The 12533-nt window shown below is 42.7% G+C and overlaps 1 protein-coding gene across 6 annotated transcripts in view; it reads left to right on the top strand.

Annotated features, from left to right (window-relative positions):
• LOC126106560 (kinesin light chain) overlaps positions 1-12533 on the top strand; it is a 421865-nt gene that overhangs the window by 184818 nt on the left and 224514 nt on the right. Inside the window, exon 2 of one of the 6 annotated variants that reach the window (XM_049912900.1) lies at positions 8929-9055. The exons of the other annotated variants lie outside the window; for them this stretch is intronic. Coding sequence (XP_049768857.1) covers positions 9027-9055 — 29 coding nt within the window. The 5' untranslated portion in view covers positions 8929-9026. The remainder of the gene's footprint in view (positions 1-8928; positions 9056-12533) is intronic. 6 annotated transcript variants of the gene reach the window in all.

The raw sequence follows: 12533 nt of genomic DNA, 5'->3' as shown, positions 1-12533 counted from the left end.
GAAAGTTGGTGATCGGAATTTCGTGAAGAATCCGTCGCAACGAAAAACGCCTTTCTTTTAATGATTTCCAGCCCAAATCCTGTATCAATTCTGTGAAACTCTATCCCACATTTCGCGATAATACGAAACGTGCTGCCTTTCTTTGAACTTTCGCGATGTACTCCGTCAGTCCTATCTGGTAAGGATCCCACACGGCGCAGCAGTATTCTAAAAGAGAACGTACAAGCGCAGTGTATCTAGTATCCTTAGATCAGTTACATTTTCTAAGTGTCCTGCCAATAAAACGCAGACTTTGGTTTGCCCTCCCGACAACATTTTCTGTGTGTTCTTTCCTATTGAAGCTGTTCGGAATTGTAATACCTTGGTATTTAGTTGAATTTACGGCTTGTACATTAGACTGATTTATCGTGTAATCGAATTTTAACGGATTCCTTTTACCACTCATGTGGATGACCTCACACTTTTCGTTATTTAGGGTCAACTGCCACTTTTCGAACCATTCAGATATCTTTTCTAAATCATTTTGCAGTTTTTGATCTTCTGATGACTTCATTAGTCGATAAACAACCGAAGGCGGCTGCTCAGATTGTCTCCCAAATCGTTTATGTAGATAAGCAGCAAAGGGCCTATAACACTACCTTGGGGAACGCCAGAAATCACTTCTGTTTTACTCGATGACTTTCCATCAGTTACTACGAACTGTGACCTCTGATAGGACGTCACAAATCCTGTGACATATGATAATATTCTATAAGCACGCAATTTCACTATAGGCCTCTTGTGTGGTACAGTGTCAAAAGCCTTTCGGAAATCCACAAATACGGAATCGATCTGAAATCCCTTGTCAATAGCACTCAACACTTCATGTGATAAGAGCTAGTTGTGTTTCACAGGAACTGTGTTTTGTAAACCCATGTTGACTGTGTCAATAGACAGTTTTCTTCGAGGTAATTCATAATGTCCGAACACAATATATCTTCTAAAATCCTGCTGGACATCGACGTTAACGAAATAGGCCTGTAATTTAGTGGATTACTCCTACTACCTTTCTTGAACATTGGTGTGACCTGTGCAGCTTTCCAGTCTTTGGGTACGGATCATTCGTCGAGCGAACGGTTATATATAATTAAGTATGGAGCTAATGCATCAGTATACTCCGAAACGAACCTAATTGGTATACAGTCTGGAGCAGAAGAGTTGCTTTTATCGAGTTGAGTTGCTTCACTACTGCGAGGATATTTACTTCTACGTTACTCATGTTGGCAGCTGTTCTCGATTCGAATTCTGGAATATTTACTTCTTTTGTGAAGGCATTTCGGAAGGCTGTGTTTAGTGACTCTGCTTTGGGAGCACTGTCTTCGATAGTGTCTCCATTACTAACATGCAGAGAAGGCATTGATTGTTTGCGCTAACATACTTCACATAGGACCAGAATCTCTTTGGATTTTCTGCCAGGTTTCGTTGTGGAAACTGTACAGGCATCTCTCATTGGAGTCCGCTCTAAATTTCAAATTTCTTTTTGCGTTTTACATTTATCTCCGTGTTGGAAAACAGTTCTTGAGGCAAGACCGCAGTGAGTGGAATTTGTCCGTGTTGCACCAGAGGATCTTTCCACTCCTGACAAAGTTGTTGCCCACGAAAACGTGGCGTGCGAAATGGGATATACGATTTTCAGTGTGACCGTCATTTGTCAGCCACTGTACCAGTCGCTGAATTCTCTTTCACAGCTTAAGACGCTCCAGCTTCGCGGATTTATAACGTTTTGCATTGCATTGTTTGGTTTGTGTGATCATCTTTCAGCTTCATTTTCAGTGTAAATAATGTGGGACTAGTCATTCGAACGGTAGCCAGAGGTGGTGACTGACTGAAATCTCTGAAATCAGAAGGTGAATTGCGCGGTAGTGTGTCGGAGACAGCGATGTATGGAAATTGCTGGACAGGTGTAGGGGACGGAATGTTACAAAACGAGCTGCTGTGTTGCCGGCCATCTGTCCGGAGGCGACCGCGGAAGGCTAATGGCCTGTCGAGCGCACGCTGTTAGCGGTCACCGCCGCCGCATCCGCCGATCGATGCTGTTGCTCAAAAGCCATACGCGCCGCGTTCTGCCTGTGGCGTATGCTGGGTGTTCAGTACGCTCACTGAGGCGCCCTGCCTTGAGAATACTTGAGAATCAAGCAAGCGTCCGGCGTAGCCATAGTAACGTAAAATACGGGAGCTGCCCGGAAAGTAAGGTCCGACAGGTCGCGAAAATCCTATGAAGCTTTTCGCGGGTGTTGAGCAGTGTCGATAGCGTCACGTCGCTGGTTTCCAGTTCTGAGCACGCAAGGATGCGTAAAACAATGTCTCTCGGCAAGTATGATGCCCACTGCGCGAGGTTTCATCCAACCGTCACATAACGTACCTGTCAAGCATTTCCGTCAGAGGGGTCACAGTTCGTAGTAATTGACGGAAAGTCATGGAGTAAAACAGAAGTGATTTCTGGCGTTCCCCGAGGTAGTGTTATAGGCCCTTTGCTGTTCCTTATCTATATAAACGATTTGGGAGACAATCTGAGCAGCCGTCTTCGGTTGTTTGCAGATGACACTGTCGTTCATCGGCTAATAAAGTCATCAGAAGATCAAAACAAACTGCAAAACGATTTAGATAAAATATTGAAGTGGTGCGAAAAGTAGCAGTTGACCTTAAATAACGAAAAGTGTGACGTCATCCACACGAGTGCTAAAATGAATGCGTTAAACTTCGGTTACACGATAAATCAGTCTAATCTAAAAGCCGTAAATTCAACTACATACCTAGGTATTACAATTACGAACAATTTAAATTGGAAGGAACACACAGAAAATGTTATGGGGAAGGCTAATCAAAGACTCCGTTTTATTGGCAGGACACTTAGAAAGTGTAACAGACCCTACAAAGGAGACTGCCTGTACTACGCTTGTCGGTCCTCTTTTGGAATACTGTTGCGCGGTGTGGGATCCTTACCAGATAGGACTGACTGAGTACATCGAAAAAGTTCATAGAATGGGAGCACGTTTTTGTATTATCGCGAAACATGGGAGAGAGTGTCACAGAAATGATACAGGTTTTGGGCTGGAAATTCTTAAAAGAAAGGCGTTTTTCGTTGCGACGGAATCTTCTCACGAAATTTGTCACCAACTTTCTCCTCCGAAGGGGAAAATATTTTGTTGACACTGACCTACAGAGAGCGCAACGATCACCACGATAAAATACGGGAAATCAGAGCTCGTACGGAAAGATATAGGTGTTCGTTCTTTCCGCGCGCTATAAGAGATTGGAGCAATAGATAATTGTGAAGGTGGTTCGATGAACCCTCTGCCAGGCACTTACATGTGGTTTGCAGAGTATCCGTGTAGATGTCATAACAGTTCTCGGCCGCACATTGCAGGGCCAATGAGGACGCGCCTGCAGCGTTTTGCAGGGGGAAGTGTTTAATCACCCACCTTGCAGCCTGGAAGTGGCTCCCTCTGATATTCTCTGCTCACACGAACCGCTGGCTATGAAGACAATATTTCGGCAGAGACAACGAGCTCCAGACCAGTGTAGAGAAGTGACTGGAAGCACACGTGACTGACTTCCATGACGAGGGTACTGGAAAGTTGGTAGAAAGTTGCAACAAATATGCGTGTCGGAGCAGCGAATGTGTTAAGTGGCTGGAAGGTTTAGCGAACAGTTAAAATAAAACCATCTGCCACACTGTGGTATGTTTCACGACCGATCGGATCTTACTTTCCGAATAGCGCTCGTAGATGTGATTACTCTACTCACAACAGGAACAATATACGTGCGAAAGAATCCAGTTGGGCTCGGATACCCGCTAACCCATGGGGCAATTGAAACACAAATTGCTTCGTCAAATACTAAACATGTTATGTAAGAGATACCTTGCAGAATTTAAGGTCGTCGGTATGTTGATATCGCTTGTCCTTACGTAAGCACCGACTGCTCTGCGGATATGAATCAGTCGTAGCTATCAGAATTACTGCTTACAGTGCCTTTCTTAAGTTTCGGGACAAACAGAATAATTTTGTATTCTACTTTCAGAAATAACAGATAAACAAACGTATATTTGTTATTCCAAGAGTCAGAATGATATTCAGAGAGCAATAAATTGAACATTTTACCTCATTTAATGACTGTACAAATAATTTCATATTTATGTGAAACAACATAGATTTGCCTTTGCAAGAGTTTCGGGACGAAGTGCAGACACCGCAGTGTCTGTGCGGCGCCCGGTTGACAGTGGCCCGTAGTTCTGGTGCACTGCACTGCACTTTGACTGCCCTGCGACGGAATCTTTGGTTACCGGACTCTTTGCCGCTCATTTTATCGGACAACGCCTCATTGGCCGCTTTAGTTTTACGTTTTATTCATGAGGATGGGTTTTATCATTTGATCTAAGTTTCAGCACATGTCCTTTGACCCCCTCTCTCCAACTCTAGTGCTTTTAGGCTGGAGATTTTGGTGTGTTGCAGGGTGGCTGGCTTTTTCTTTTGTTTTCGTGGTCGGCCAGCCATTGTAATCCACTGCTTTGTTTTATTCTCTTCTATTTCTTGCGTCTCTGTTTTCTTGTCCTCTTTTGTCCTCTTTTGTTCCTTTTAGTGTTCGTTGTCGTCCCGTCGTTCTTGTGGTCTTTCTTTTCTTTCCGTTTTGTGTTATGTTTTTCGTCTGTTTTATTCTCACACTAGTGGCATTGTTGTATTAGAAACAAGGGACTAATGACCTCGTAGTTTGATCCCTTTCCCCCTCTTTTAAACCAACCAAAGTGCAGAAATAAACAGAAAACAGAAAACTATGAAATGATGATTAATTAGTACTTTGTACTTCTACTGCGACGTTGTAACACTTATCAGCCGCTTTCGCATACTTTGTACAAGCGTCTGTAAGTACAAAATACGTAGATTTTCCCATTTTTCTTGCAGTCGTCTCCAGACACCTTGTTTGGACTGTGTCGAGACGTCCAATATTTCTTTCTAAGGCATCCCATAAATTCTCTATGGGGTCCATGTCCGCACTTTGTGGAGGGGGACTGACAACTTCTGGACAGTTGTACAGGAGCCACAGCCGTACAATACAGGCAGCGTTTTTGGGGTGGTCGTCCTGATAAAATTTGAAACACTCTCCAATTCCCATATTTTCTGCGCGCTGCTTCAAATTGTTCCTTTGAATCTGCAGTTATATATTTTTATCCACTGTTTCGTCAATGAAGACCTGGTCCGACATACAACCCCAAACAATAACATGGCCCCTTCTGTGTTTCACTGTAGTTTGCATATTTCTTTCTTCCACCTCTTTGTTGGGCTGTCGCCAGACCTTTGTTCATCCATCCGGTCCTGATATGTTAAATTTTGATTCATCCGAAAAAATTACATGCTCTTGTTAGTGTTCCCTTCCGAACAGCAGCCTGCTCTTCCTGCTGGCAGGACTAATGCAGGGCTTCCTTTTTGCAGTTCGCCCACGGAAATTTTCTCTGTACATCATTCGTCTCATTCTGCTAGAACTGGCTTTCTTCCCAAACTCTTCCTCAGCCTCAATGGCAGTTCGTCTGTGATTCGTGGATCTTTCTTGACCTTTTGTCCTATTGCGCTCTCTTCTCCCCGCTGAAATATTCTTGGACGGCCTGTGTGTGGCAGATTTTTTCTATCCTGTGTTCGTATTTATATCGACGGACGATTTTTACAGTTCTCCATATTCAGTAACGTTGCTATTTCTGGGCGTGTTCTTGCCTTTTCGTGGTGGAATATTACAAACTGCCTCTGTTCAAAAGTGCTGTTATTACTTCTACATACCATTGTATACAAACACACTTGTTTCCTTTGAGCTCTCGACTAGCAATGACTGACATCGCAGGAAATAATTACAGAGATGTGCACCCTGACATTTGTCCCGAAACTATTGAAGTGCAGAGTTTCATATGTCACAGTAATAAGGGAGTTTTCTTCTCTTGTAAACAAGCAAACATATGTGATTGCACTTTTCATCGCCCATAAATACATGTACAATTTGCAGCCCTACATCTTTATTTTCGTATGAACCATCAGAAATTCGTTCATACCGAGACATACTGTTAATGTTTGAGCCAAAACGTATGAGAGGCACTGTACGTGGGGAGTTAATGCTGCAGTTGAATAACGGGAATGGAAAAATTGAGTTTCAGTATTTCCTGCAGGCAAAATGAATGTGTTTACGTTCCCTTGAGAAACGTTATTACAATCACAGTGCGAAGTATCCTTAAAGTTCCTGTGTTAAGGATCTGAAGGAAGATTGTAGGGAGGCTCAGCTGGTTAACCATTATCAAGGAATTTCGTTTCCATAGTGACAGATTGAACCATGAAAGCCTTGGGATGGTCGGATGAGGGCGTCGTGTCTACATTCCAGAATGTTTGTACAGGTAGCGAGATTGACATTTTTACCTGAGGATAAGTCTGTGGTACTTAGTCTTCTGCCTAGTCATACTGATATTGCATTACAGTAGACCCTCGTTACTTTGTTCCCAACGTGACCGGGAGCACGGTCGGAGGGCGAGAAAGGTCGGATTAGCAGAGGAACTTCCTCGTTGACCAATAAAATCAATACAGTACAGCGCAAGTTTAATGTTCAATTGGAAATACTGTCAGAAATATTTTTCTATGTTAAAACAGTGACAAAACAAGAAAACATTCGCACACTAAAAATCTTACACCAAAGTGTAACGTACAGTAGCGCGTGTACTGTACAATAAATGAGTATCTTACGGTAATGTTTTGTCACTGTGAGTAAAACTTCATATGTACTGTAATAGTGCAGTACACGGAGATGATTAGCACTTAAATCACATGGTAAAAAAAGTTCTGCTCTTAATGGCAAATATTTAATTTCATTTTGTGTTGCAGACGAGAACTTTGATTTTGCGACTGTTCCGCCATTTCCTAATCGACAAAATATCTATCGGGGTAGACGTAGAGCTGTGTTCGCCGTATCGAAGCGCTATACGAAAGGCATTTTTAGCATACGTATGTGATACTCGAGCCGTAGGTTCATTACCGAGCGAGGTGGCGCAGTGGCTAGCACACTGGACTCGCATTCGGGAGGACGACGGTTCAATCCCGCGTCCAGCCATCCTGATTTAGGTTTTCCGTGTTTTCCCTAAATCGCTTCGGGCAAATGCTGGGATGGTTCCTTTGAAAGGGCACGGCCGACTTCCTTCCCTAATCCGATGAGACCGATGACCTAACTGTCGGGTCTCCTTCCCAAAACAACCCAACCCCCCGTAGGTTCATTGTCTTCGTTATCGTTGTCTTTCTAATTCTTATCATTTGCTCGAGTTAACAGCGTCAATGCGTTGGCCATCAGTTAATCCTGTTTCCGTTGTGCAGCCAACATGAGCTGTACTTATCCATCAGCGTCACTGGATCAACTTTCACATGTAAAGACATCACTTTAGTTGGTTCCATAATTTAGTTTCACGTACTTTAATATATACAAACATTGCCAACGATTTCATTAAAAAAGTGTTCACAATAATACTAATAGAAGCAAGTGATCAAACTATCACGTCTGGCAACGTTTAACTGCCTGCTGATGCATGTCGCAGGCGATGAGCCATCGACAGGTCCAGTCCTGACAGTAGCAGCAGCGGTCCTTATAGGTAAACAAACACCGGAAATGGGATGGTCCGACTAAGCGGGGAGTCGTAACATCCGAGGGCGAATTAGCGAGGTTCTACTGTATCAACTAATTCGTGAAAGATTTCGTTAAAAGGAATAGGGTTCGGCGAGACGCCAGTTGAAATTTCCGTCCAGCCGTCAGGATTTAGGTTTTCCTTGGCATCCCTAAATCACAGAAAACGAATGTTGTGATTGTTTCTTTGAGGGCGTCATGCGCCTTGTCTACCATTCTCCAATCGGAGCTTATTCAATCCCTAATGACCTTGCCGTCGGATCCTAATTTCATCCCTTTTAAATTTTATTCGCTATCAACCCTACCACAACGAAGGTCAAAAATTAATTATGATTGTAGTGTTTCTCACGCTGCTAAATATTGCATTTTCGGGCAACAACAAAGTTATATTATGTTGCAGGTGTCATTAGAGCACAGTTAATAGTCATTACATGAAATAATGGATAAACTAGGCACTCATCTTTTCGTGTTTCCCACGCTGGTCTCATTATGAACTCATGGCTCAATCGTCAAAAATCTAGGTAGTGATGATTCCCAGCTCGGATGCAAAGAGGCATAGGTGTTATTCTGCGATATTCAAAAGTTTTATAGATGTGTTTCATAAACCATTCTTGAAGATTAAGCTTTTGCAAGTTAGCACAATGGTGATGTAAAAAAGTTATCAGCACTCCGAATTTAAGTTACACTTTTTTATTACTTTTGTCGCAACATCACAATATGAAACACACCTGAAAATATCTTCCTCACTGTTAAAGTTCACATTTCGTAAACCGACTACAATTTGCGTCTTTTCAACATGACGACCAAGACTTGACTCTCTAATAACCGCTTACGCGCCCAAAAATCAGAGTTACAAGTGCGTCAAAGAACATAGTGACAAAAGAAAGAATACACATAAGAATAATATCATTGCAATATATACATATCGACGTATCGAAGTACCTCTACATGAATGAAATCAAATCTGAATATTGTCACAGAAATATAACTATTTTACAGAAATACAGTAGAATATTGCTGGTATCGAGAGGTTGGGGTGAGGTGCCGTAATGGTTAGGTAATTCAAGAACCATTACAGCTCTCAGATGGAGAACACCTTCTGGTTTAGGGACGGCACGTGGTTCCTTACACTACAGATATTTCGAGGGTCGTGATGTCCGTGGTGAGAGCGGCAGCGGTGTGCACGTGGGGCGTCCCTGGCGACGAGCGAGCAGCGGCAGGCGGGGGATGGCATTGTGGGCGTGTTCGCAGGTGTAGTGGCAGTAGCAGTAGCGCCGTAGCCTAGGATGACCCGGCGGGCCCAGCACTGACGTCACTGCGCCAGCCGCCGCCGCCAGCAGCACCGCATCATGTCCAAGACCATCAACGCGTACCGAGTGTAAGTGTGTGCCGCTGGCTGTCCAGCAGTCATCCACATTCACAATTACTATGCGGGGTGTAAATTTTAAGTTGAAAAACCAGAGTAACTCGGAAAAATGTGTAGAATCCAAAGTTGATTATTCTCGACGGGGGGGGGGGGGGGGGGGGGGGCACATCTGCTGGAGCTAAAATTAGCCCCCCACCCCAGCTCCCCTGGGGGTGGGGCGGGTGGCAACGTTAAAATTTCAAATGGGAACCCCCATTTTTTATTGCAGAATCAGATTCCACATAAAACTAAGTACATTTTGTCTTAAACATTTGTTTTGATTCTTGGTAGTTTGCGCCGTAATTCAAGAAAATGTATAATTTTATCCATACTGGATGAGAGCTCGTGGTTGTGAATGTCAATGTTAAAAAATATATCGGCTCAACCACTTGTTTATAGTGTAAAACCCGGTAACGTATGCATGTTCCAAGGACCTCATGAAATGATGGTATCCTGCCAATTGCTAAAAATGTAGTTACTAAAACAAATCAGTGAAATGTTTGAAAAAGTTATTTGTATCACCAGTTAGCTGTTCATTCAGTGTGTTCTGATTATCCACGCTATGTATCGTAATTTCCAGCTATTCCAGTAGATCCAGCTTTTTGCCTTTGACCTGTCTATGTAAAGTAACGAGATCCTGATAGATTCCCAACATGGGGTGTCCCGTTTCCCAAATATACGTGGCTACAGCTGACTTTTCGAAATTATTAAGCCGGAAAGCATCGCTATGTTCTTTGTAACGTACTTTAAAGGACCTACCGGTTTGGCCTATATAGCTTGCATTGAACGTGGTACACTGAATTTTATAGACCCCAGCTCTCTCATATTTATCGCTTTCCTGCTGTAAATTATTTCGTAGTTTAAACCGCAGCGTATTATTGGTCTGAAAAGCGGTATCAACTTTAAAAAGGTTTGAAAATGTTTGCCACTTTTTGCGAAATATCACCGAAGTATGCTATTGTGACTCTCGTAATATTATTTGCGGTATTCTTCCTTGCCCGCTGTTTCTGTCGTATTAATTTATTGACAGCGTTTTGGTCATATCCGTTAGTTCTGGCTAGTTGTTTCACGATGTTCAGCTCAGTCATTCTGTCTTCTTCGTTCATAGGGACTCTTAAAGGCTCCTATCAAATATGTAAAAGCAGAAAGTTTCTGGCTATTAGGATGGCAGGAATTATTTTGTATCAACACATCAGTTGTGGTTGGTTTCCTAAATATTTTAAATACATGCCTACCATGTTGTTTCCTAATACTTAGTGTTTTACACTATAAACAAGTGGTTGAGCCGATATGTTTAACATAAAGAAAATCTATGTTCTCTTTTTGACGTCGAAAATGGTTACTGATAAATAAAAAATACTTATTTACTTCGTAAATTTTGATTCGCTAAATGTAAAACCCTCCCTCTCTCCACATTGGGTGGGGTTTGAGAGGCAGGAATTAGTTTTACAAATGTTGACCGAATCTGCGGAAAAAATTAATATGTGGTTCAAGATTTGTTGAAGAACGTGGCACTGCTTTACTGAAGGGATCAGTAGTTAAGAAACATCCTGAGCCCTCAAGGAATATTAAATTTTCTAATGTAGGGAATTGGGCTTGTTAGGGGAGAAGAGGAGCGTACATTACCGGGTGATCAAAAAGTCAGAATAAATTTGAAGAGTGAATAAATCACGGAATAATGTAGATAGAGAGGTACAAATTGACACACATGCTTGGAATGACATGAGGTTTTATTAGAACCAAAAAATACAGAAGTACAAAAAACGTCAGAGAGATGGCGCTTCATCTGATAAGAATAGCAATAATTAGCATAACAAAGTAAGAAGTAAGGCAAAGCACTGATGATGTTCATTTACAGGAAATGCTCAATATGTCCATCATTCCTCAAAAACAGCTGTAGTCGAGGAATAATGTTGTCAACAGCACTGTAAAGCATGTCCGGAGTTATGGTGATGCATTGGCGTCGGATGTTGTCTTTCAGCATCCCTAGAGATGTCGGTCGATCACGATACACTTGCGACTTCAGGTAACCCCAAAGCCAATGATCGCACGGACTGAGGTCTGGGGACCTGGGAGGCCAAGCATGACGAAAAGTGGCGGCTGAGCACACGATCATCACCAAACGACGCGCGCAAGAGATCTTTCACGCGTCTAGCAATATGGGGTGGTTCTAATAAAACCCCATGTCATTCCAAGCATTTGTGTCAATTTTTACCTCTCTATCTACATTATTCCGTGGTTTATTAAGTTTTCAAATTTATACTGACTTTTTGATCACCCGGTATTTTGTAATCATACTGAGTGGCTTGATGCATCCTGCCACGAATTCCTCCCTCCTGCCAGCCTCACCATCTGGCTAACACTTGCACCCTACATCCTCAGTTACTTGCTGGAGGTATTCCAATCTCTGTCTTCCTCTACAGTTTGCCCTCCGCAGCTCCCTCCAATACCGTGGATGCTATTCCCGTGTCCTCTAACGCTGTCCCACTTATTGCCAGTTTTTCTATTTCTTACCTTAGCAGTCCACCTAATTTTAAAAATTCTTATGTAGCACCACATCCCAAACGCTTAGATTTTGTTCTGTTTCGGTTGTCCCACAACCCTCTTCTCACTAGCGTTCAATGCTGTGGTCCGAACGTGCTTTCTCCAATGTCTTCCTCAGCTTAAGGCTAGTGTTCGATACCAGCACTCTTATTTTTGCCCAGGAATGTTGTTTGCTTGCGCTAGTGTGCTTTTTGTTCACATCGCTTCGTTGGTCATACCTTTCTCCGCTTCGTTGGTCTTACCTTTCTCTACTTCCACGGTAGCAGAACTATAAACTTCGTCTGCTTTGGGATCATCAATTTTGCTAAGTTTTTATTTCTCGTCTTCTTTCTGATAATCACTTCTCTCTCCCGATTACTCTTAAATCCATATTATGTACTCATTCCACCATTCCATTCGACACATTTTGTAATTCTTGACTTTCTGAGGATAACAGTATCAGCTAATCTTAATATTTATATCTTTTAATCTGAATTATAATCCCACTCCTTAACCTATCTTTAATTTCAGTCTTTGGTTCTGCGATGTACGGACCGAAGAATAGGGACGATTGGTTACATCCCTGTCCTTTTATCAATACGAGTACTTCGTTCTCCGTCTGAAAATCGTAGTGTTCCCTCTGGGTTGTTCTTGAGGCAGCGAAAGTCATAGCTACAGTAAGCAGGTAACACGGAATAGTTGTGCGGAGATGAAGGGATAGAGCAGCGTGAAGCGCTAAAACCCCGTACACCACCGCTGGTCAGGGGAGACCACGACGTTGGGATCACCGGTTTACTACACACACTCGTACACCTTTAACAGGAACATGAAAACAACGTAATGTGTCAGTAATAAGATGCACTGCACTGGCAATTCCGAGAAAATCGCAGCAGAAATTTTACACGTATGTTGTGTAACTGATGTGTCC

Source organism: Schistocerca cancellata, chromosome 10 (genome assembly GCF_023864275.1).
Source record: "Schistocerca cancellata isolate TAMUIC-IGC-003103 chromosome 10, iqSchCanc2.1, whole genome shotgun sequence".
Taxonomy (NCBI): Eukaryota; Metazoa; Arthropoda; class Insecta; order Orthoptera; family Acrididae; genus Schistocerca; species Schistocerca cancellata.
This window is presented reverse-complemented; position numbering and strand designations above follow the sequence as displayed.